This window comes from Monodelphis domestica, chromosome 3 (assembly GCF_027887165.1).
Source record: "Monodelphis domestica isolate mMonDom1 chromosome 3, mMonDom1.pri, whole genome shotgun sequence".
NCBI classification, from domain to species: Eukaryota; Metazoa; Chordata; class Mammalia; order Didelphimorphia; family Didelphidae; genus Monodelphis; species Monodelphis domestica.
Window position 1 is genome coordinate 207,683,158 of NC_077229.1, and position 26,702 is coordinate 207,709,859.

A 26,702-nucleotide genomic window follows, 5' to 3' on the forward strand; every position below is an offset into this window, starting at 1 on the left:
AATTTGTCTATAACATTCCTGGGTGTTGTTAGTTGGGGATGAAGTACAGAAGATGACCTGTGGATTTTTTCAATTTCCATTTTTCCCTCTTGTTCTAAAATGTTGGGGCAGTTTTCTTGGATAATTTCCTGTAGGATGATGCCCAGGCTTTTTCTTTTGTCATGGTCTTCCAGTAGATCAATGATTCTTAAGTTATCTTTCCTGGAACGATTTTCTAAATCTTCTGTTTTGTGAATGAGGTGTTTCATATTTTCCTCAATTTTTTCATTCTTTTGATTTTGTTTTATTTTTTCCTGCTGCCTTATGAAGTCGCTTGCTTCTAATTGTCGTATTATGTTTTTAAAAGACTGAATTTCATCCCTGGCTTTTTTTGGTCATTCTTCTCCTTCAGAAGGTCTGATTTTCTTTGGAGGTCATCTTTCATCTCCTTTGCCTCATTTTCAAGCTGATTAATTTTGGCTTTCAAGACACTATATTCTGTTTCCAGATGACTTGTCTTTCTTTTTAAGTTCTTTTCCCAGTTGTTTTCTGCCTCTTTTAATTGTGTTTTGAATTGTATTTTGAGTTCTTCCAAAGCCTGTGTCCAATTTGCTGGAGTTTCTGGGTTTTTGCTTGGTGTTCTGGAAAGAAATATTTCTGATTAATCCAGGCAGTCAGTATTCCTGTTCCCAGCATAATCATCGATGACTTTAGATCTCAAAGTGGCATGTACCTTTGCTGACTTGGGAGTGGGCATCACTTAGCAATGCCAGCAGACCTGTAGGTTATGCCTAGCTTCATCTTAGATTTCAACTACAAAATAAAGATGACAACATTCTGATTCAGAGCCCACAGGTAGGGTCAGGCACTTTTCCTAGCTCCTTCTTTACCAAGCCTAATGAGAGCAGAAGTTGGTAACAATACCTGGAGGTCCTAGTATGCTTCCCCCTTTTTCTGAGCTGTGAATAAGGCAGGACTCAGCTTGTTTACAGTGAAGACTCCAAGCACTATATATGTTGGGGGTGGGGTGAGGGGAGAACATCAAGGCTGTGAAAGCATCCCACAGAATATGCTGTTAGGAGTGGGTGGCACTACCCACTCCCAGCCAAAAATCTCTGGAAGCTGCCAAAAAAAGGAGGAAACTTGGCCTAGTGATGGAGAAGATGTGCCAAAAAGTAAGGGCATATTACTTAAATGTATCTTTACTTTTTCCTTTCTCCTCCAAAGGGCTGTATTATACGGACACAAGTGCTATTTATATTTCTCCTGTGATTTATAGCCTTTATAAGTAGTTACTGAAGGACTTAGAAGTAACTTAGTTCCTACAGTTACTAAGGAACTACAATAATAGACCAGAATGCATATACCAAATGCTAATTTCAACAGATATTTATTGAGCATCTATTGTGTGCAAGGCACTATATTAGATTATAAAATGCTATATATTTTTGTCTCCTCTGTTGTTGGAGACAGTTGTAAAGTGTCCCACTGTATTTGGTCGGGGACTGGGGCAAAGATTAGTTAGTTTGTGTGTGTGAATGTGTGAGTGTTTTAAGTTGTGATTTGTTTGAAAATTGTGGTGGTGTTTTGTGGTAAAGTGTTAGTGATTCTCCTGGTAGTATATAGTCACAGAAAAGACCTTTAGGGTATGATTTAAGAAATCTGAAGAATAAGAAAACTGAAATCCCCAGTTCTCTTTCCAGGAACTTTCTGAAATGTCCACTTTACTGGCATTTGGATTAATATGTTGGATCATTATTAAAATGCAAGTGACTTAGCAGACCAGTAACAAAGTCTATTATTAGCCATTAACACCTTAGCTATAATTGATAATGTAACTCTGGTCCCCTAGTTTAATTGTTGCCTCAGGGACTATTAGATGAAAACAAGAGGTCCTTCATTTCTCTGTATGTCTGTATTTTGAAGGGAAATGTCTATGAAAGGAGGAAAGCACTTCCTACCTCTATGTAAAATGGGTACAATTTATTGCCCACTTTATAATTTTGCTTAGGATTAGCCATACTGCTGCACTCTGTTGTATCATTTTTATATTTTCATTTCTTAGTAAAATAGAAAAAGAGCTTCAAGCCAACCTCTTTCCTTCCTTTCTTCCTTCTTTCCTTCACTTCCTTCACTTCCTTCCTTCCTTCCTTCCTTCCTTCCTTCCTTCCTTCCTTCCTTCCTTTCTTCCTTCCTTCCTTCCTTCCTTTCTTTCTTTCTTTCTTTCTTTCTTTCTTTCTTTCTTTCTTTCTTGCTTTCTTGCTTTCTTGCTTTCTTGCTTTCTTGCTTTCTTGCTTTCTTGCTTTCTTTCTTTCTTTCCTTTTCCTGCATCTCTACATATGTACATTTATGAATGTATATAAATATTACATACATATTACACTGAGGCATGAACTCTACAGAACTTAATTATATATTTCCCCCAGGTGAAAACAAACATCCTGGGGCGCGATGACAAACAGATACTTAGAGATTTCTATCCTACTTTCCCAGAACAGAAGAAAACTGAGAGATATGATGCCTTTAAAATTAGGATAATCTTAATTAAGCAAGGACATACATGTGGAGATAAAGGCTGGCAGGGGCTAATCCAGAGAGAAATCTGGGGTGATATGGGTGGAGTGTTTCAGGAACAGGGATGACAGCTTTTTAGGTGCAAGGGGAAATAAAGATTCTGTGATTCATATTTTTGACACAAGACATCTGGATAAGCCAATGAAATAACTAAATCTCCAGGCTTCAGCAGTTCAATGATGTATTGAGTCTTAAGACCAGTTGTCCAATCATTAAGACATAAGGTTAACAGAGGGAGATAGTCTACTCAGCAGTGTTCCATACCAGATTTCCATGGCTATTTCAGCTGGGTTTATCCAGGGTCATTCTTCCAAGGATTGTCAGCTTCTCTAAGTCACTCTGGGTCCTAAGTAAATAAAGTCTCACATAGCTTCATCATCTACATAATTAAGCAAATTAAGATAGTTAGCATATTATGTGTACGTGTGTGTGTTTATTTTCCCCCCTCCATACCGGGTAAAGAAACTGAAAGCAGAATGGCTACCATTTTGTTGAAAGCAGTTGCTATATCTGTGGTCTGGGATCTTGGAACAAAATTATACCACATATAATTTTGAACATTCTTTGGTTATCAGAGCTCAGTCCTAAGATAAGAAGAGACTATAACCTAATTTTTAATTTCTTAATTTAGAATATTTTCCATACTTACATGATCTATGATTCCCCCCTACCCACTGCTCTTTCCTTCCCCCTCCTGGAGCTGATAAGCAGTTCCGCTGGGTTATACATGTATCATTGTTCAAAACCTATTTCCATGTTATTCATATTTGCAATAGAGCAATCTTTTAACATCAAAATCCTGATAATATCCCATTGAAGTATGTGAGTCGATCATATGGTTTTTCTTCTGTGTTTCTGCTTCCACACTTCTTCTAAATGTGGATAGCATTCTTTCTCATAAATTCCTCTGGCTTGTCCTGAATCATTGCATTGCTGATAGTAGAAAAGTCTATTACATTCGATTGTGCCATTATGTATCAGTCTTTGTATATAATGTTCTCCTGGTTCTGCTGTAAGGTAATCTTTTCACAGAGAATGTGATACAGTTGAAAGGGCATTCACTCTGGAGTAAGAGAACCTTGTTTCAAATCCCTCCTCTGTGGCTAGCTACCTTTGTAAATCTGAGTAGTCACTTAACTTCCTTGTGCCTTCAGAGTTTCCTTATCTGTAAAATCAAAAACTTAAGCCACACGGTAACCAAGGTCCCTTCCAACTCAAAATCATATCCCTAAAAGTGGACTTTTAATACGTCAATGAGATATTTGGAAAGAGGAACTGAAGAAAAAAAAAACCCTACCTTCATGTACTAGACATTTCCATATAATAACTGCCAGGTTCCGCGAGACAAAATCTTCCGCAGAATTTTGTGCTGCCTCCTAAAAAGGCATATTCTTCCATTATGTGGTAATTTCTAAATGGTTAGGTTTGCCTTGTGGTAGCATTTGCATCTCAAAGTGGTAATCCAGACATAGAGGACAAGAGAGCCAAGTGGTTTTTGGCAGTTCCATTTAAATAGATGCCATCTAATCTTTGAGGCATGTGGGGTGAGTATGGCACAAATGTTCTTGACATTAAAGAAACCTAGTTTTAAGTACTCATTAGGAACCCTTTCTAAAAGCCCTATCATCTTGCCTTTGCCTATGTAATTCTGCTTTCCATCTCTAGTAAAGTGTTTAGGGTTGTACTAGATGACCTTAGAGGTTCCTTCCAGCTCTGAAATTCTTTCCTCATCTATATAAGATCATAAATAGAGCTTAATGCTTACTATGAGGTTAGTAGGAAAAAATGAACTGAAGAAAACCCTATGGGTTTCTCAGAGTAAGTAATACATCTGATGGAATCGCATAATATTATGAGCTGGAAAAATCATAGAGATCATTGAACCCTGTGTAATATAGTAGATGATATACTGGATAGAGTGCTGAGCCTAAAAGCAGGAAGACTTATCTTGCTGAGTTCAAATCTGGCTTCAGACACTGACTAACTGTGTGTGACCCTGTGGTAAATCACATAACACTGTTTGCCTCAGTTTCCTCATCTGTAAAATGAGCTGGAAAAGGAAATAACAAATCTCTTCATTATTCCAAATGGTATTTCAGACCTGACTTAAATGATTGGACAACAACAACTAAAATCCAAGGAACAGAAACTGTGAGACAGGAAGATTGAGTGATTTTTCTATTGTATATTTGTAAGGGATTGGAAGTGATTCCTCTGTAATGGAGAGGATTGAAGGTAACCCCCTATGTAGATGAGACTTATTACATATAAATCTCTTATCATATAATACTGGACACATAGTGGCTGCTAAAATGTGTTCGTGTTAATATGGAGTGCTACAATTTATAGATTACATTTTTAATAAGCAATAGTACATAATCATCAAGCATAACAGTTATATAGTAAAAAAGAGAGGCAGTCTACCATAGTGGAAGAATGTTGGATTTGGCAGCAAGAAGACTTTTATTCAAATGTGGCCATTAGGGGGCACAAGGAATAGAACACCAGATCTAAAAATCAAGAAAACCTGAATGCAAATATGGTCTCAGACACTTCCTAGCTGTGGACCTTCAGCAAGTCACTTAACCTCTGTTTACTTCAGTTTCCTCCTCTGTGAGATGGGTATAATAATAACATCCCCATTCCAGGGTGGCTGTGAGGATCAAATGAAATAATAATTGTAAAGCACAGTACTTACCACATAAGTGCTATATAAGTGTTAGCTATTATTAATATTAATTATTGTTATTATCATATAATTAATATTTTCTCCTCTGACACTCATTCTAAGCAACATTTAAGCTCTTTGAGACTCAGTTTCTTCATCTGTAGCAGGGGAATAATAATAACTATACTGCCTTCCTACTTCAAAGGGTCGTTATGAGGCTCAAATTATATATTTATGTATATAACATGTACAGAAATATAATTCAATATGTTTATGTCTACATATAATTATATACATATATAATACACAAATTTAATATATTAATATCTAATTTGAGCAGCATAATATTACTGATATAATTTGAGCCTCAATATATTATATTTACATACATAAAACTTGATTAACTATGAAGTACTATATAGCAGAGATAAAATAAAAATAAGTGATTATATACATAATGATTTAAAGTTTTTAAAATGCTTGTTCTAATAAGGACCCTATGAAATAGGTGATGCTAATACTACTATTCTCATTTTTCTTGAGAAGAAACTGAGGCTTAGAGAAATTTAGTGACTTTCCCAAGGTCACACAGTTATTAAATATTGCCCTGGCAAGAATCCAGGTCACCATTTTCCAAATCCAGTGCATTTTCCTCTAAAACAGAGATGAGACAGAGTAGAAATCTTAGTTCATTCTTCCAGAAATATTGGGGAGGATGCTTTCCTATTCAGAATGATCACTGGGACCTAGACATTTGATGCTTTTTGTTTAATAAAATAAATGTCATGTCATCAGAAATGTAAAGGTTAAATAGAAAAGTATCTCTTCTTATGCTAGCGAAGGGTGCCTTTCTTAACAGATTCTGAGTAGCCTCTTGAGATCTTACCTAGATCCACACCCCCACCCCCACCCTTGGCCATCCCAGGCCTTTATTGAAAAACTTGGAATCAAAATTCAAGCAGTTAATTCTTTCTCAGCCTCTGGCAATTAGAACGAAACATAATTGAAGGACTTTCTTTGATCTTTTCTCTTCCAAAGGGAGAGTGAAGTCATCTCCAAGCTTTTTGTTGTAGAGGATATGCCAAACTCTATTAAGGTCAAAGGGGAGTAGAGATGGCTGATTCCTTAGTGGAGTATTTTATTAGTTCTTACAACTGGGAAGCACTTCATGAGAAGATGATCAGCCACAGTCCTTTCTTATTCCCCCTCAGTGGTTTTAGCACAACAATGCCTGGTCCAATCCCGGGGTCAATCATCCTAGGTCCAGACAAGATTCTGTTACATTTGCCTTATGTCTCAGCATTCTAACTGCCACTGTCCCTGCCCCTGGTTGTACAGAATCATCACTTCTGAGTACTTTCTACCCTAGGAAAAGCCTCTTCAAAGGGAGGAAAGAAATGATCACAAACATTCCTTGTCTGCTCCCAATGACAACTGTCCTCTTCCCTTTCTCTCTGATCTCTCTTCCTTTTCTGTGAAGTAGATCACTTTATTCCTAACTCCTTTTTCATCTGTCTTGCCAGCAGAGTTCATTGAAGTGAGCTGCACTTTCTCATCAAGCTCAACCCTTCATTATTCTTTTGCAATACAGCAGTAAAATAGAGAGCCAAGGCCCATAAGCCAATAAGTTTACAAAAGAAAAGTAATTTGGACAATTAAAAAATAAACCAATTAAATCTAATTAATACACTATACTCACAGGCCACTGAAAGCTAGAGATGTAGTCTGCATTTAGTAGCTAAATAACTTGAGTTGGATCAATAATACACTTAATAGAAGCCTATTTAACTATTTAGTTATAATTATGCCATTATAACAATTCTTCAGTTCCTTGTCAATCCAGATTTCTTAAAGGCTCTTCTAATTCTGTATTATGGTTACTTAACTAATTATTTCTGAGGAACTGTTCCTTCATTTGATACAGATGTGATTAGGAAGCAAGAGGGTTTTCCACAAAGCTCTAAAGAATACTCACAATCATTACTTCTGCAATTGAGTCTATGAATGAGTTGAATTTGACGAAATAATATCAGTACTAATGAATCATCTCCATTTTTCAAAGGGAGTTCATGTAATCATCATTTTTCCCTCTCTACCCTAGCAACAAAAAGTGATCTGAGTTAACAAAGCCTCTGGTAATAGAAAATGATGACAGTTTTAGCTCCATAAAGTTTGTTTTGAATTGTATATGGATAAATGAGCACTTTCTATAGAAAGCAAAGATTTTGCTCTGTTCCATCATAGTCTGTGTATCTCTCAAAGAACCAAAGTAAACTTGAAAATAGGTGTTTTTGTCTATTAGGAAAATCAGTGATCACTGATCAGAGAAATCAGAAAACAGACTCATAATTATTAAGGTAAATGATGAACAGAATTTAATAAAAGATGAAAATTTATAGGAATAAATGTAAAATGCCTCAAGGGCTCAAAGCATCAATTACATAAATATTAAAAGTTATAGTAAATCATTTATATAAGTATACAAGATTACATTGTGTAAAATCAATTACATAAGTAAAGAAGATTGGTTAGTTTTTAGTAATAGTAGTTAATGGTAATTGTAATAGAAGGTTACATTAAACAAAATAAATTATATTACAAAAAATCAGTTATTTTAATGTAGAAGCTATAGCTTTAAATAAAAATATTTCTTGGGTTTGTGGCAGGCTATGAGTTTAATAGCAAATTACTCCAATATCTTTTCCACAAAAACTCCAAATAATGTTACAAAGAGTTGGACATAACTGAAACGACTTAAATAAGTTCAGTCTGAGTCAGAAGCATGAAATGGTAACCCAAAAATGTTTTTCTAATTGTCTTAGGTTGTATTACTAGAAGCATTTGTTCAGAAAAAGAGAAGTGATGGTCCTATTGTACTCTGCCCTTTTTAGCTTATGTCTGGGATGTTCAATTCTATGTACCTCAATATGAGAAGAAAATAAACAAACTGGAGTATGTTTAAAGAAGAATAACAAAGATTATGGGAAGAATAAAAGTTGTGTCAGATTGGGATTAGTTGAAATAACTGTGCATGTTTAACTTGAAGAGAAGACTTAGATTCAGTTGTTTTAAAGTATCTAAAGTCACTCATATAGAAGAGTGAATGAATGAATGAAAATATATCTATCAAGTACTATGTTTCAGGTATTGTATTAAACACTGTGGATAAAAATACAAAACCAAGATAGTCCCTCCCTCTGGGACCTTAAATTCTAATAGGAGAATAAAGCATAAACAGAGGAGTAGTGGTAGTGGCAATGTGTATGGATAGGGATATCATAGGGATACTGAGTGGAGTCATGTCAGTTTATTGACATATACTTTCCAGGAATGGCTGTGGAGTTTATTTATTGTTTGTTCTCACAGCTATTGATGGAAAGGCTGGTGTGGGGGAAGGGTTGTAGAAGATGCCCAGGGAAAGAGAGCCTGGACATTCTGAGGTAAAGCCTGGGGCACTACAGGATGCATAAAAGCTTGGGAGATGCCGGATACCAAGCTACTGAGTAGCATTTCCTGGAGTAAAGAAGTCAAGGTGCTTATCACAGTGCTTGGTAAATAGTAAGCACTTAATAAATGCCTGTTGCTTTCCCTTTCTCTTTTCTGTTTAAAAAAGTGAATTCTACCCACATCTTCATCCAGTAAATAATTTCTTGTCTTTTAATTTCAATCTCCTTATCTTAAAAATTCAGACTACATTTTTTTTCTCACTGAGAGGTTGTTAGTAATCATTTGAGATTTTTCTGAAAAAAAGAAAATTAGATAATTGAGACTTTTTAAGGAAGGAACCACTTTGCTTTAGGATGAAAGCCATTTCTTCATCTCTAAACTGAGGGAGTTACCTTCTATGACCTCTAAAGCTTTTTCCAGAACTACTCTTATAAGAATAGATTAAAAAAGAAAAACATACACATACAACAAATGGAACTTGAAGAAAACAGGAAGGCTGTTTCACAGAAAGAAGAAAAAATGTCTGGGAGAATGTGATGCTAAAATTGGTTCCTAGCCTTCAGGTAGAACAACTGCTTGGCAGACACATTTCAACACTGTCTGAGGTTCCTGAACCTAGCAAGGTTGGCAGAGTGAAGGAGGTGGAAACAGAACTGGTGCTGGAATAGATGACTGGGGAAATGTTTGCTCCCTCGTTTTTTTCTCAGCAGACGGTGTTGTAGGCAAGTACATATATTTGCCAGGTTTTGTTTGAAGGATTACTGGACCCGCAATTGGACTTATTTCCTCACTTGATTCTGCTTGCTTTATCCCTCCACTTACACACACACACACACACACACACACACACACACACACACACACACACACACACACAAACACACTTCCATATGACTTGGCAAAGAATTATGAACTAGTGTGGTCAAAACCTCTTTCAATTTTGAACTCTACTGTGTTTTGCTGAAGGTCAAGCTGAAGGTTATAACACCATGTGTCCCATTCCAAAAGGCGAGAGAGAGAGAGAGAGAGAGAGAGAGAGAGAGAGAGAGAGAGAGAGAGAGAGAGAGAGAGAGAGAGAAAGAGAGACTCTTGTCATGTGGTTTCTGTTATCTGTAACCATGGAAAACAGTGGCCATCTGGGTTTTAATTTTTAACACTTTGTTCTCTTTTGATTTCCTTTCTCTTCTGGGGAAAAACAAGCTGAGGAAGTGGAGAGACTGGCGGCTATGCGCTCTGACTCCTTGGTCCCTGGCACCCACACACCCCCAATCCGGAGGAGGAGTAAGTTTGCCAACCTGGGAAGGATTTTCAAGCCATGGAAATGGAGAAAGAAGAAAAGTGAGAAGTTCAAGCACACATCAGCAGGTAAGGTCATCTTATACCTCAGTGGAATGTCTATGGACTTGGTCACTGCAAAAGGTAAGGTAAATCCCTCACTAACATTTGGTGGAGGCTGCCAGTAGGTGCAACTAAAGTGACTTTTTTAAATGGTATAAAATGGTTGGAGAATGATCCTTTAATTTCTTCACATTTTGTGGGATTTTTTTCCCTCTATCTCACTGACATTTTAAATGAAATTAGGGAGTAAATAATCATTTTCATTTGACACGCACCCCCCAAAAAATAATAATCATATGACCAAAGATGTATATTCTCCCTGCCTCCATCCAGCTCAGAATAAGCATTGAATTCTCAAGGGAAAAGTCCCCTTGTTAGCTGTCTGCTTCATAGCATTGACAAGCTATGGTTCTTGTTTCAACTAGTTAAAGTATACATTCTTTCTGCTTATTTCTATCAGTTCAAGGGTAAATCAAGGCATAAGGCAAAAACTAAAATATCATAGTCTTTCATAGCTAAGAACATGGAGGAAAAGGTGTTCATTTGGGGATCTTAGAGTATAATTTCCTAAAAAATAAGAGTGGAAATAAAAAATTATCATCATGACCAGACTATTACATAGTTACTAGTTTTATATCCCTCACAGAGTTATTTTGAAGCAAATGCTTTGCAAGCTTTAAAGTGTTTAAAGTGCTCAATATAAACGTGAGTCATCGTTGTTGTTGTTTATTGACTGGAAAGAAATCGGGAAATCATTTATAGAGAAATATTAGGCACAAAAGCCAAGAAAATACGAGTTTATTACTTTGAAATAAACAGTCTACATAAGTAGAGCTATTTTGTAGAAAGAGCAGATTGCTAGATTGGTCAGTAGGAAAAAGGTTGTGATATAATGATACATCTTCCAAAAGATTTTAAGAAATCCATCTAATCTTCATTATTTCAAATGAATACTCTTCCTGGTTTTGCTAGGGAAAATAGCCTATAATATTCAAAATGTTTTAAAGCTTTAAATTTAATCTCCTACCACTTATCAGCATGATTCCATGAAAAATAGGTAATAGATTAATGGACAGATTTTTCACTTAAAAAAGTGAGTGTCATCTCTGATATTTGGCAGAACCATCGACCCCAGTGCCACTTATACATTAAGTTATTCGCCTGTTGACTACAAACTTGCCAAGATGTTGGAAAACTTGTCTTTTGAAGAATAGAAGCACAAAGAAATTGCTTTATTATCCATGTGACTTTGGATTCACACACACAGACAGAGTGGAAAAGTTTAAAATATACCATTTTCTCATTAAGTTCTTTGGAATAGTATGTGTGATAGTCAAAATCCCTACCTTATTTTTATCATTAGTGTTCCTCTTTTTTAAAATTAACACCTACCTTCTGTCTTATAATCAATACTAAAGATCAGTTCCAAGGCAGAAGAGTAGTAAGGGCGATTGGGGTTAAATGATTTGACCAGGGTAACACAGCTAGGAAATATCTGTGACCAGATTTGAACCTAGGACTTCCCATCTCTAGGTTTGTATCTCTATCTACTGAACTACCTACTCTCCCCTACCAATAATTAATGTTTCATAACAGGTTCATGTAAGTTCAATGAACATGTCAATCATTCAATCAATAAATATTTGTATTGATATATATATATACACTGGTATATGCCAGGTATTATATTAGGAATTGGGTAGTTTCTAGTGATATCTGAGGGGAGTGGCGCATGTTACTATTTTTAAAATGTATGCAGCCCCTAAATTAGGACCCTTTAAATAGAAAGAGAAAAAACATACTACTAAGAAGAAACTATTCCTACATCTTGTTAGATGAGATTAAAAATATCTATAACTGACACTAACACCACTCTAGATCACTAATGCCAGTACATCTGCACCCCAGTATTCTATTTGTTCTTAACTTAAATCAGACTCATAAAGTCTTATATGAAAAGAGATTACCTCAGATAAAGGTCATATATCAAAACACATTTTGGGCAGATATTCCTAGAGATCAATGAATGAAAACAAGACTAATTTTGTCCATTTCTAGGCTCAGTAAATATAATGTTGATATACAAATCTCCAGTGGGGTTAGTAGCCATTATTTTTTCTTTTCTTTTTTTTAGTAGCCATTATTTTAAAAGACCATTAGGTTTACATTAGAAATGTCAGCATATATTCTCGGGCAGCTAGATGGCTCAGAGAATAGAGCACAAGCCATGGAGATGAGAGATTCTGGGTTCAAATCCTACCTTAAATACTTTCTAATTTTATTATCCTGGGCAAGTCACTTAACCCTAATTGTCTAGTAACCTTACCTCTTTTTTGCTTAGAACTGATACTATGTATTGATTCTAAGACAAAATTAGGGTTTTCTAAAAATGTCAACATATTCCAATAGAGTATAAAAGTCTGGAGTTGGGGCAATTTTTTTTTATCTTTATGTTCCTGATACATAGTGATACCAGTTACATAGGTGCTTAACAAACATTTGTATGGCACATGGTAGGTATGTTTAAGTGTTTATTGATTTGACTTGATACACTAATTATTGAGAAAAATGGTTTGCTTTACTTAAGTACTTACATGTAAATAGATTTGTTTATTTGGGTGTTTTTTGGATATAAATTCTCCTGATTTATTCTCATGCTTGGAGGTGACCATGGGTCTTAGAGGCTATGCCATGATAATAAATGCTCTAGGCAATCCTACTAAGATGGATTGGCTTCAAGGGAGGCATTATCATACAGAGGGAAAGAGCCTTGGATATGGAATTGAAAGCCCTAGCTTCAATCTTTATTGGACATTAATTAATCAACTAAGGAAATATATTTCCTCAGATAAAAAATAGAGGCTGGGGCTAGACTACTAAATGGCTTCCAGGGTCCCTTCCAACACTGAATCTTTCATTGGTATGTAATGAATAGGACAGTGGGCTTGAAGTCAAGAAGACCAAGGTTCAAATCTTGCTCGAGAGATTTCCTAACTACATGACTGAACAAGTCACTTCAACATTCTGTGTCTCTGTCATGAGGAGGTTGAACTCGGTCATCTCTAAAGTTCTCTTTAGTTCTAAATTAGGTGATTAAAACATCATGCCAAGGAAGCCAAGGCCAGTCCAAATTTACTGTCAAGAAAAGAAGGAAGGAAGAAAGGAAAGAAGCATTTATTAAGTATGTACTAGGTATCAGGCAGTGTGCTAACTACTTTACAATGATTATCTGATTTAATCTTCTTAGTAATAATAATCCTGAGACGTCGATGATATTACGACCCCCATTTTACATTTGAGTTAACTAAGGTATAGAGACTTTAAGTAACTTGCCTAGGGTATCCCTTCCACATCACTGCTTTTCCCATTGTAGTTTCAATATATCACAGGTCAGAGTAAGAAATTAAATGGGAATTATACAATATTATACATGTGGAAGCCAACAGACAATACAGAAAAAGTTTAGAAACTTAGAAATGAATACACACACACACACACATATATATAGTAGTGTATAATATCAACATATTTTATCTTTTAATACCATAAGTATATGCAATTTCTTTCTTAAAGGTTAAGTAAGTAAAAAGTTAAATTTGCAAAAAGAACACAAAAGCCAGCAGATAAGACACAGAAGCTAGAAATGTTAACGTGACCTACATATTGCCTATGACCAAATATTTAACCCAAATTTTACAATAAGGTCCCCTATAAAACAAAAAGAAAAAATTCAACCCTTTTCTGTACAAAGAGAGGGCTAAAATAGTTTATGCAGATTTTCTAGATCACAGGGTTTCAAAGTCCCAACCCCTGTGATATGGAAGGGATATGTTTACTTTCTAGTGTCTGAGGCTAAATTTGAACTAAGATCTTCCTGACTTTAGTCCAGGGTTCTGTCCACTGTACCATGTAGCTTCTATAAAAGACATGCCCTCTTGTTCTGTGCCCTGGTCAAGATAGTCTTCTTCCTAGCCTATTGGCATGTCACATTTGTACCTTCTATTACCTTGTTTGTAGTGCCTTCTCTACAAGTAGCCCACTCTAATGCATCCTTCAAGGACCAACTCATATCCTATATTTCTCATGAAGACTTCACTCAACCATGTTTCTGAAGTCCTATGGTACTTAGGGTCTGCACCAAAAATTTTAATGTCTATTTATGTTATTTTATAATATTGTTATATAATATTATATTTGGGTTATTTAGATTCTATTTCTATTTACCTATGCTTATCTTTATTTCTACAAGTCAATTACTTTCTATTGTTTCACCATGCTTTATTATATTATATTATGTTATGTTATATTATATCATATCATATCATATTATATATTATAATATTAATTTTATTGCATTATATTATATATTGCATTATATTAATCAATTTTATTTTATTATATTGTATTCTTTTTTATTTAAAAAAAATTTAAAACCTTTCCTTCAGTCTTAGAATTGTCAGTTCTAAGATATAAGAGTATTAAGGGCTAGGCAATTGGGTTTAAGTAACTTACCCAGAGTCCCACAGCTAGGAATTCTAAGGCCAGATTTGAAATCAGGTCCTCCCAACTCTAGACCTGGTACTCTATCCCCTCTGCTACCTATATGCCCATATTTATATTATTCTTATTAATCCCACTGGATTGGAATACCCCCAAGGTTAGCATTATATTTCCATGTTACCAAGAAGAATGTTGGACATTGATTAAAAAATTGTTAATCGACTGCTCACTAGTTTATACTATGAGCCCATGAACCTATCTACTGGATTGGTTGGGATCTGAATTAATATGAGGAATTCACATAATAATGAAATTATGGATAGAACTAGGTCACTTCCATTCCCACCTCCTGGAAAAACAACTTGCAGCATATTCTGTACTAAAGATGGGTAAGTAATAACATCCTTATATTCAAAGGACAGCTTGCTAATTTATCATTTATAGGGCCTGTCATGGTTTGTGCCTCTCTTCACTTCAAAGGCTATTTAACATGCAGACCCCTCAAAGATTTATCAAAAGTATATTCTTGCCTTGTACCTGGTGTATTGGGAAGAAAAAACTGGGTGAGAAGTATAATGTCCTCAACCTACTGTTCATTGATTTACATCAGAAGGAATATGATTTCAAGAAAGAAATCTCTTGACCCCAATATTTGTCACTTGTTTTTAGGCAGTTATCTATGGTTCTAGGTCCATGAAAAATCATCAGCTTTTATGATACTTCTGAAACCAGGACAGTAATCCTATTCCTGATGAAAGGTCTTGGAAGACCAAATAACTACCCTCAGATGCCTAAAGGAAAAACAGTAGTGGATAAGAAAAACAATGTGATAGATCATGCCAAAGCATGATTCCTATCTTACCTCAGCCCATCTGTCTCACTAGTCTCTTGTATAAAATTTTCTAAATTAACCTCCCAGACCCAACCACTCTCTGAAATCTTCAAATAGGGTGCCCACGCCCCAACATTCCCTTGCCACAGGGATAGAGACAGATGAGAACATCCCCCAACCCCAACATAGAATAGACAGTGCTTCCCCAAAAATAGTCAAATGCAGTAATCTTATCCAGAGTTCCTTGAAAATGAGAATTATATTTATAGAAAGGAAAAACTGGCAAAGAAAAAGATGTGGTGATGCCATACAGCCATTCTTTTATTCTCTCTTGACAGGCAGGCATCAGCTGTAGGGGTTAGCTTTGGAAATACAGAGGGAGCCAAAAGTCCTTGTGGGCCTACAAAAGTGAAATTAACAGGCATTTACAAATAAATTAGCAAAGAGCCCATGCACAGAAAAATAAATGTCTTATTTTACTTAGAATAAAATGTTGGAAGTGATTCTACTTCATTGCAAACAAACTTTCAAAAATAAGTGCTTTTAATGGACCGTTTTCAGCAAAGATAAAAAGGGACTACTACTTCTTCATATATTATAGTCACCATATTACCTATTATGTTAAATTGGCTTCATGTATTTTATTTTCCTGTGCTGGATATCACTTGTTTGATCTATAGAAGGGACCTAAAGTTCATTGACCAAGAGGGAGTCTGCCTTCTAATTTTCACTTTATTCTCAGCTGATTCAGAAGAGAGAGAGGCAAGACAGAGATAAGTAGGTGGATTATAAATCAGTATAGATAATATAGATAGAGATAGGTATAGGTAGGTATTGATTTGCAGATAGAGATAAAGAGATAGATCAATCTCAGAGATATGCATACATATACACATATACATACCTGAATAATAAATTTATTGGTGCAAGTTTCCAAGAGGAAGAACAGTATCATGAATTCCCTTCATCACAATTATGAAACAGCAACTCATAGAACTGAATCTATCCCCCATATCTCAATTCTTGACAGTGAAAAATCAAACCCCAGATGTCACTTCTGAGAAAAAACAACATACTAAAGTTCTTTTCTAATATGGGATTGGGTAGTTCTTAGTATTGGTGTTTTTTATTATCAAAATATTCTACCATCTCATTTCTAATTTGCAAAATGATTGCTTAGCCTGGAAGGGACAAGAATGGACCTTAGGAAAGGCTACCCTCAGATTCATCACACCCAGCTGGACTCTCCCTGGTCTTCTACTAGTCAGAATGGGATTCCTGAGTCCCAGGCACATTTATTCTGATACAGGCACTTGAGTTGATTGAAAGTTATGGATTTTACAGAGAGTGGAAACATTTCTGATTATTGAAATCCTTCTTAACTTTCTAGCTTAGATTCTAGTTTTTCCATGAAGACTTTCTAGTTCCCTTCTTCTCTCCTTACCTCAATGGAAGAAACCCTTCCATCCGCATAAGTGCACATATATCTTCCTGGTTCTGACCTGCTTTATAGTTATTCTTGAACATCTTTTCTTAAACAATACATTGGAAGTTTTTGCAGGGTAGTATTCCCATCTTACTGATCTTCATAATCTACAACCATAGCACAGTGCCTTTCACAAGGTGATAATTTAATAAACGCTTTACAGGTTACCACATTCCAAGATCTTTCTCTACTTCATCTCCAGAGATCAGTTACATGAATTCATTAGAGTGACAGGTACTCATCTGAGAAAACATTTTAAACACTTCTTATCTTCAAATCTTTTAAAAATGTATTTCTGAATACTTGATAATAGCATTATTGAAAGACTTATAGGAAAAGGGGGTGGGAAAGGGATTTCTAGAAATATGAAGAGAAAACAGGCTGTAATATTCTTTAGCCTGAAGTCAAACAAATGTCTGTCTAATGGCAACCTAGACTGGAAAGAGATTCTCAAAGCAGATATTTCTTTCAAGGCCTGTGGAGACCAAGAGTAAATAAGAACATGAGCTTTCTTTCAGCATCAGTTAACTGAGGTGAGCCTTGAAGAACAGAGAGGATTTCAGTAATGTACATAAAAGATATATACCTCATAAATGGAAGGGAACTAGAATGTTGTAGGTACTGGAGACACAATTATCAGAGATAAGGATATTGGAAGGGCTCACTCTTTGGTAGTGAAGGTGTTTACCTTGATTCTAGAGATGTTGTTCCTCCAGAAGTTTATTCTTACAGTTATGTGAAGAATGGAGTACATAGAAGAGATACTGGAAAAGAGAGATTAGTTTAAGAGGAGTAGTACCAAAGGAAGGACAGTCTAATTGGAATTTGTATGTAAGAAAAGAGTAGTGAAAAGAATAGAACCAGGTCATGGAGAGCCCTGAAAAATGAGGTGAGGAGTTTAGGTTTAATTTGTAAACAACAGAAAATCCTTGTGTATTCTTAATCAGGGACAGTCCTGTATCTACTCCTAGGAAACAGCTGAAAAACAAATTATAGGTCAGAACTGGAGATATAGATTTGCAAGTCATCAGCATAGAGATCAGTCCAATTGACAAATTTAAGAAGTGCCTACCACTGGAGCTGAGAATAAGTTAGTTAGTTCTCTAAGAATTCAACATTTGTGAAGGAAGAAAGGATATAGATGTAGGACATGTACCAGAAAATATGAAGGCAGCAGAACTAGAAGGACATGTCATGAAGAACAGTGAGTGATGAATATAAAAGAATATAGTCAGTCACAGGCCCAGAGAAGGAGGTCCTGGGTTCAAATCTGGCCTCAGACATTTCCTACCTCTGTGACCCTGGGCAAGTCTCTTAACCCTCAGTGCCTAGCCCTTACCTTTCTTCTGCCTTGGGACCAATACACAGTATTGATTCTAAGATGGAAGGTAAGGGTTTTAAAAATAAGAAGAATATAGCAAGCCAGGTAAAAAAATTAAATCTGTTTCTAAAAGACTGATCAACTGAGAAAAATAAACATACAGCAAGATGAGTTTTTTAATTTGTTTTCTTTTGTTTTTATTTTCTTTTGAGGTAGTTAAGTCTCTCCAAGATCAGTCTTCTATACCTTTCTTTATTCAGAGAATATTCCTATTGTTGTCATTTTGAACATTGTCTAACTATGACACAACTACTGGAATCTGTTTCCATGTTATTTTATGCCTCACTCCAATACTTAAAATCTGAATCGCCCTTTCTCTGCTGTAACATGCTTTCATATTTACAAAAGAAAAAAAAGAAATATATTTCTAGAGATGCTGACTACTTCCCTATTTTTAGATGTCAGGTCCAATCACATGGATTGTGGTATGGCTCAGTGATGTAAGGTTTGTATTCATTTATAGAACTAGTTCTGAGGATTATATAATAATGAAAATAACCGCCATCTACTCCAAAAATAAGAGTCAAATGCTAAATAATTCCAATCAGTTCATCTAAACATTTGTAAGCATGTATTCATTTACATTGTATGGAGCTCGGGAGAAAGGACAAGGTGAAATAACTGAAGATTTCATAAGATTTGGATCAAAATAATTCACTGTGTCAATCTATTTAGGATGCCACTTCTGTATTTTCATCCTTACTGTGAATCTAACTTCTGAATTTCCAGAAGTAAACATCAGATAGGTCATGAAAAGGAGAGGATCATAGGATTTTTTTTAACAATTCATAGAAATACATTTTTAGAAGAAGAATTTTAGAGGCAGGAGAGACCTCAGATATGCTTTATTGAAACCCAGGTGTGAGGATGAAATTCCATTACTACGTACCAAAGAAGGGGTCATCCAAGACTCCAAAAAGGAAGACTTTCAATGGGGAGGAAGCCAGTCACTATTCCCTGAGGCAGCTCATCCAGATTTTTATCGCTCTGATGACTAGGACACTGTTCCTAATATCAAACTAAATCTAACTTTGCTTTCTCTAGCAGAAAGCAGAATAAGAATAATCCCTTTTCCATGTGACAATCCTTTAAATTAAAGTAAATTATCCCATGCCTTCTAAAGCTTTTTTTCCCCTTCCAAGCTGTTAAAATCCCAAATTCTCTAGCTGATCATGGCATTGAATCAAAGCCTTTCACCATGTGAGTTACCTTCCTCTAGACATTTTCTGTTTTATCAATGGCTTTCCTAAATCCTTGCACTTGGAACTGTATGTGATATTCAGATGTGGATTATCACCTCTCTATTACTGTACCTGGGTGGACTTCGTTTTTTAACATATCAGAAAAATGAAATCTTACCCTTCTGGGTTGGCAAAGACTTTGAGTTTCTAACTGTGAAGAGAAAATGAGATTTTTTGACAAATGCTTCACTATCTAACCCGAAGTGCTACCTAAATGAGTCACCTAAGCAGCCAACTGAGGTCACTGAACCCAAACTGTGATAATTTGTCATATAACCTGAAAGCTGCTCAAGAGGAAGAATCTGAACTTTTCACACCCTAACAAATGTCTCTATGGTTCTTAACACATAGAAAGAGGGATAGGGATTTGACTTATTAATTTCTTCCTCTCTATCAATGCAAGTTGTTATCCTCTCTGAAATTCTGTCATTTATTCAGTGAATATCAGAGACAAAATCTGAACCCAGGTAGACCTGATTTCAAGGTCAGCTCCCTCTCTACTGTGTTCTTTTTCACTAGCTGTGTCCTATACTTAGAATGTTCTCCTTCACATCCAACTCTTGACTTTGCTATCCTCTTAAAGATTCACCTCCAACTCCACATTCATTAAAAAGCCTTTCTGGGTCTTCTCCACCTCCAAGCATTCCCTCTGAGGTTATCTTCTGCTTACATAGGACCTTTCATTGATAAATTTACCTGAGATGTTCAGGCCCATCTTATTCCTAGACATTCTTCTTTTTGAGTCATGATAGAAATATATTCATAAAGGACATTTCTGTGAACTTATTCTTTGACTGCCTGTGTTCTCCAAGAAAATATGAAAATATAAATTTGATTATTTTGTATTAAAATCATATGCTAAATAGTTCTCTCTCTGCATGTTTGTTTGTTTATCTACTTAAGAGAATTGCCATTACAAGAAAATGTATGGTGATTTATTTATTTATTTTGTTTGAAAGTCAGCTCATTCCACTAGAGTCCTATTTCAAAGATTCATCTTGTCTTTGAACTGACTCTTGAAAATTTGCAAGGTCTCAATTATAGTAAGATTGGCCACTGGATGCTTAAATTTTTTCAACTGCAATGAAGCTTAAAGGCTAAGGAAAATATGAGTTGTGATCTCCACAGATGGAAGAAGTAACTAGGATCATTGATATTGAACTAAATGGGACCTTTCATTGTGGTTGTTTTAAATCACTTCAGTCATGTCTGTCTTTTCATGGCCCCATTTGGGGTTTTCTTGGCAAAGACACTGGAGTGGTTTTCCTCTTCCAGTTCATTTTATAGATAAGGAAACTGAGGCACAGTTAAGGGACTTACCTAGGGTCACATAGCTAGCAAGTATCTTGAGGCCAGATTTTAACTCGTGAAGATGAGTCTTCCTGACTCCAGACACAGTACTCTATCCACTGTGTCACCTACTTAGCCTAAAAGGGACCTTAGAAGCCATCTAATCCATCTACCCTCTTCCCATTTTTTAGATGAGAAAACACATTCAGAAAGGTTGTGACATGCTTAAGGTCACATGGGTAGTAAGCACTAGAGGGGAGGGTTTAAATTAAGTCTTCTAATGCCAGTGACCAGTATATTTTATACTTTACCATGTTGTCTCCTTACTCATACCAATAAAACTATGAATCCATAAAGCCTTAATGTCTTAACTTCTTTTGGTATCTCAATGTAATATTAGGGTTAATATTAGTTGTTAAAGTTGGAGTCCTTTTGAGGATATCTGTGGTTTGCAGAGATAAGCACTAAGCAAGCAGATCTCAAACAGATGGACATTTCATTGTCCCAAGAAGAGAATGCTGAGGGGATAATTTATAATAGCCTTCAGGTATGTGAAACATCAAACTAGCAAAGAAACTGTAACACATTTTCTTCTTTCAAGTTCAGAATATGGAGATAAGGAATGAATCTCCATAGGGACTATTTATTTGAGATTAAAGGAATAATTTCCTGACAGTGAGTTGTTAACCTGTGTAAAGTGTTAGTAGAAGCTTCAGACTATATCTCTTCATCCACTTCTCTTATAGCTTTTAAAAACAACGATCAGTTCTCACCAAGGAAAGGGGAAGGTAGGTTTAGAGATAGCCCTACCTAAAGGCTGAGGTAAAAAATCCTGGTCAGGACTTAGGAAATTGAAACTTTAGACCATTCAAACTGCTTTCTAGCCTTTTCACTCTAGGATTTGCAAGAAAGAGCCATAAATTCACATGATTATGAAATCACTGCTTTCTCTAGACTTAGTATACCATACATGGAACTGTATTGACTCATTCACTGAGTCTTATGAATTGAGCAAGTTCTTTAGGCTTTGGAGACTTGCATGCTGTGTTTACAATGCCAATTGCAGTTAAATCAACCTAGTGATACTGAATTTGGCAAGAATTCCTTACCTGCCATAACCTTAGGTTTACAGTCACATTCAGAGAAAAGTGAAGGAACAATAGCTATACAATAGCTATAACAATAGAAATGTCATTTCATTTGTTTTCAGTGTTCTTCTAAGACAGCAGTTCTCAACCTCTCAATTTGTAGCAATGAGAATACATAATGTATATCAGGTATTTACATTCTGAATCATAACTGTAGCAAAATTACAGTTTTGAAGTAGCCGCCAAAATAATTTTTTGGTTTGGGGTCACTGCAACATGAGGAACTGTATTGCGGGGGCACGGCTTTAGAAAGGTTGAGAACTACTGTTCTAAGACATTCTGCTTTCAAGGCTGAAACAGATTTTGTTTGAAATTTCAAAGTGCCCACACCTGACATATTTAGCTGGAACATGTTTAGTTAACACAGAGGTAAAGCAAAAATGCTGGATAGTCAGAAAATAAGCAAACAGAACAATCAAATTTTCTTCATAAAAATTTAATTCAAGTTTCTTTAGGAATGTTTAGTGTTAATAAATAGTGGTTCCTTGTTAGTCCACCCTTATATTGTTTTAACATTCCATCCGGATGCTTTGCATTTCATCAAGGAGTAGAATATCTTTTGATCCCAGTCACCTGTTAAATCTCTTTCAATCTCAATCATTCATTCATTTTTTTCGATAATGTACTGATAGGATTTTTTCCCTTAACTATATTGCCTGAAATGCATTTACACTCAGATAGATTGCAAAAAGATTGAGTGACCTATTGCCTAGTTTGTAAAGGTTTATTGTCCCATGCTTTCTGAGGAAAGTATTTCTTTTTTTTTTTTAAATATATTTTATTTGATCATTTCCAAGCATTATTCGTTAAAGACATAGATCATTTTCTTTTCCTCCCCCCCACCCCCCATAGCCGACGCGTAAGTCCACTGGGCATTAGATGTTTTCTTGATTTGAACCCATTGCTTTGTTGATAGTATTTGCATTAGAGTGTTCATTTAAAGTCTATCCTCTGTCATGTCCCCTCAACCTCTGTATTCAGGCAGTTGCTTTTTCTCGGTGTTTCCACTCCCATAGTTTATCCTTTGCTTATGAATGGTGTTTTTTTTCTCCTGGATCCCTGAAAGTTGTTCAGGGACATTACACCGCCCCTAATGGAGAAGTCCATTACGTTCGATTATACCACAGTGTATTAGTCTCTGTGTACAATGTTCTCCTGGTTCTGCTCCTCTCGCTCTGCATCACTTCCTGGAGGTTGTTCCAGTCTCCATGGAACTTCTCCACTTTATTATTCCTTTGAGCACAATAGTATTCCATCACCAACATATACCACAGTTTGTTCAGCCATTCCCCAATTGATGGGCATCCCCTCGTTTTCCAGTTTTGGGCCACCACAAAGAGCGCAGCTATGAATATTTTTGTACAAGTCTTTGTGTCCATTATCTCTTTGGGGTACAGACCCAGCAGTGCTATGGCTGGGTCAAAGGGTAGACATTCTTTTGTCGCCCTTTGGGCATAGTTCCAAATTGCCCTCCAGAATGGTTGGATCAGTTCACAACTCCACCAGCAATGAATTAATGTCCCTACTTTGCCACATCCCCTCCAGCATTCATTACTTTCCTTTGCTGTTATGTTAGCCAATCTGCTAGGTGTGAGGTGATATCTCAGAGTTGTTTTGATTTGCATCTCTCTGATTATAAGAGATGTAGAACACTTCTTCATGTGCTTGTTAATAGTTTTGATTTCTTTATCTGAGAACTGCCTATCCATTTCCCTTGCCCATTTATCAATTGGAGAATGGCTTGATTTTTTGTACAATTGATTTAGCTCATTATAAATATGAGTAATTAAACCTTTGTCAGAGGTTTCTATGAAGATTTTTTCCCAATTTGTTGTTTCCCTTCTGATTTTAGTTATATTGGTTTTGTTTGTACAAAAGCTTTTTAGTTTGATGTAGTCAAAATTATTTATTTTACATTTTGTGATTCTTTCTATATCTTGCTTGGTTTTAAAGCCTTTCCCCTCCCAAAGGTCTGACATGTATACTATTCTGTGTTTACCCAATTTACTTATGGTTTCCTTCTTTATGTTTAAGTCACTCACCCATTTTGAATTTATCTTGGTGTAGGGTGTGAGGTGTTGATCTATTCCTAGTCTCTCCCACACTGTCTTCCAATTTTCCCAGCAGTTTTTATCGAATAGTGGATTTTTGTCCCAAAAGCTGGGATCTTTGGGTTTATCGTATACTGTCTTGCTGAGGTCGTTTTCCCCCAGTCTATTCCACTGATCTTCCTTTCTGTTTCTTAGCCAGTACCAAATTGTTTTGATGACTGCTGCTTTGTAATATAGTTTGAGGTCTGGGACTGCAAGGCCCCCATCATATGTGTTTTTTTTTCATTATTTCCCTGGATATCCTTGATCTTTTGTTCTTCCAAATGAACTTTGTTATGGTTTTTTCTAAATCAGTGAAGAAGTATTTTGGTAGTTCAATGGGTATGGCACTAAATAGATAAATAAGTTTGGGTAGGATGGTCATTTTTATTATATTGGCTCGTCCTATCCATGAGCAGTTAATGTTTTTCCAATTGTTCAAGTCTAGTTTTAGTTGTGTGGCGAGTGTTTTGTAGTTGTGTTCATATAGTTCCTGTGTTTGTCTTGGGAGATAGATTCCTAGGTATTTTATTTTGTCTAAGGTGATTTTGAATGGGATTTCTCTTTCTAGTTCTTGCTGCTGAGCTGTGTTGGAGATATATAGAAAAGCTGATGATTTATGTGGGTTTATTTTGTATCCTGCAACTTTGCTAAAGTTGTTGATTATTTCAATTAGCTTTTTGGTTGAATCTCTAGGATTCTTTAAGTAGACCATCATGTCATCCGCAAAGAGTGATAACTTGGTCTCCTCCTTGCCTATTCTGATGCCTTCAATTTCTTTATCTTCTCTAATTGCTACTGCTAGTGTTTCTAGTACAATGTCAAATAGTAGAGGTGATAATGGGCATCCTTGTTTCACTCCTGATCTTATTGGGAATGCATCTAGTTTATCCCCATTGCAGATGATATTAGCTGTTGGTTTTAGATATATACTGTTTATTATTTTTAGGAATGACCCTTCTATTCCTATGCTTTCTAGTGTTTTTAATAGGAATGGGTGTTGTATTTTATCAAAGGCTTTTTCTGCATCTATTGAGATAATCATGTGGTTCTTGCTAGTTTGCTTGTTGATGTGGTCAATTATGTGGATGGTTTTCCTAATGTTGAACCAGCCCTGCATCCCTGGTATGAATCCTACTTGATCATGGTGAATGATCCTTCTGATCACTTGCTGGAGTCTTTTTGCTAGTATCCTATTTAAAATTTTTGCATCTATATTCATTAGGGAGATTGGTCTATAGTTTTCTTTCTCTGTTTTTGACCTGCCTGGTTTTGGAATCAGTACCATGTTTGTGTCGTAAAAGGAGTTTGGTAGAACTCCCTCTTTGCTTATTATGTCAAATAGTTTGTATAGTATTGGGGTTAACTGTTCTCTGAATGTTTGATAGAATTCACAGGTGAATCCATCAGGCCCTGGGGATTTTTTCTTAGGAAGTTCTTTGATGGCTTGATGGATTTCAATTTCTGATATGGGATTATTTAAGAATTCTATTTCCTCTTCTGTTAGTCTAGGCAGTTTGTATTTTTGTATATATTCATCCATTTCTCCTAAATTGGTGTATTTATTGCCATATAATTGGGCAAAGTAATTTCTAATGATTGCCTTAATTTCCTCCTCATTGGAGGTGCTGTCCCCCTTTTCATCTTTAATGCTGTGAATTTGCTTTTCTTCCTTCCTTTTTTTAATTAGATTGACCAGTACTTTGTCTATTTTGTTTGTTTTTTCAAAGTACCAGCTTCTTGTCTTATTTATTAAATCAATAGTTCTATCACTTTCGATTTTATTAATTTCTCCCTTAATTTTTAGGATTTCTAATTTGGTTTTCTGCTGGGGGTTTTTAATTTGATCGCTTTCGAGTTTTTTCAATTGCATTTCCAATTGATTGATCTCTGCTCTCCCTTGTTTGTTAATATGAGCTTTCAGGGATATGAATTTGCCTCTGATTACCGCTTTGGCTGCATCCCAAAAGGTTTGAAAGGATGTTTCGCCATTGTCATTTTCCTTGATGAAATTATTAATTGTTTCTATGATTTCTTCTTTAGCTAAACGGTTTTGGAGTATCATATTGTTTAATTTCCAATTGGTTTTAGATTTGGTTTTCCATGTACCATTACTAATCATTATTTTTATTGCCTTGTGATCTGAGAAGGCTGCATTCATTATTTCTGCTTTTTTGCATTTGTGTGCTATGTTTCTGTGACCTAATGTATGGTCAATTTTTGTGAATGTGCCATGTGGTGCTGAGAAGAAGGTGTATTCCTTTTTATCCCTATTTATTTTTCTCCATATGTCTATTAATTCTAATTTTTCTAAGATTTCATTCACTTCTTTTACCTCTTTCTTATTTATTTTTTGATTTGATTTATCTAAATTTGATAATGGTTGGTTTAAGTCTCCCACTAGTATGGTTTTATTGTCTATTTCTTCCTTCAATTCTCCTAGTTTCTCCATTAGAAATTTGGGTGCTATATTATTTGGTGCATACATGTTGATTAATGATATTTCCTCATTGTCTAGAGTCCCTTTTAACAAAATATAATTACCTTCCCTATCCCTTTTGATCAGGTCTATTTTTGCATTGGCTTTATCAGATATCATGATTACCACTCCTGCCTTCTTTCTATCAGTTGAGGCCCAGAAGGTCTTACTCCATCCTTTAATTCTGACCTTGTGGGTGTCAACCCGCCTCATGTGTGTTTCTTGAAGACAACATATGGTAGGGTTTTG

The 26,702-nt window shown here is 35.7% G+C and overlaps 1 protein-coding gene across 8 annotated transcripts in view; it reads left to right on the forward strand.

Annotated features, from left to right (window-relative positions):
- PHACTR1 (phosphatase and actin regulator 1) overlaps positions 1–26,702 on the forward strand; it is a 670,567-nt gene that overhangs the window by 392,500 nt on the left and 251,365 nt on the right. For all 8 annotated transcript variants that reach the window (XM_007487934.3, XM_007487940.3, XM_056823442.1 and 5 more), the window contains one exon: positions 9,869–10,033. In XM_007487934.3, the coding sequence (XP_007487996.1) occupies positions 9,869–10,033 (165 nt within the window). The remainder of the gene's footprint in view (positions 1–9,868; positions 10,034–26,702) is intronic.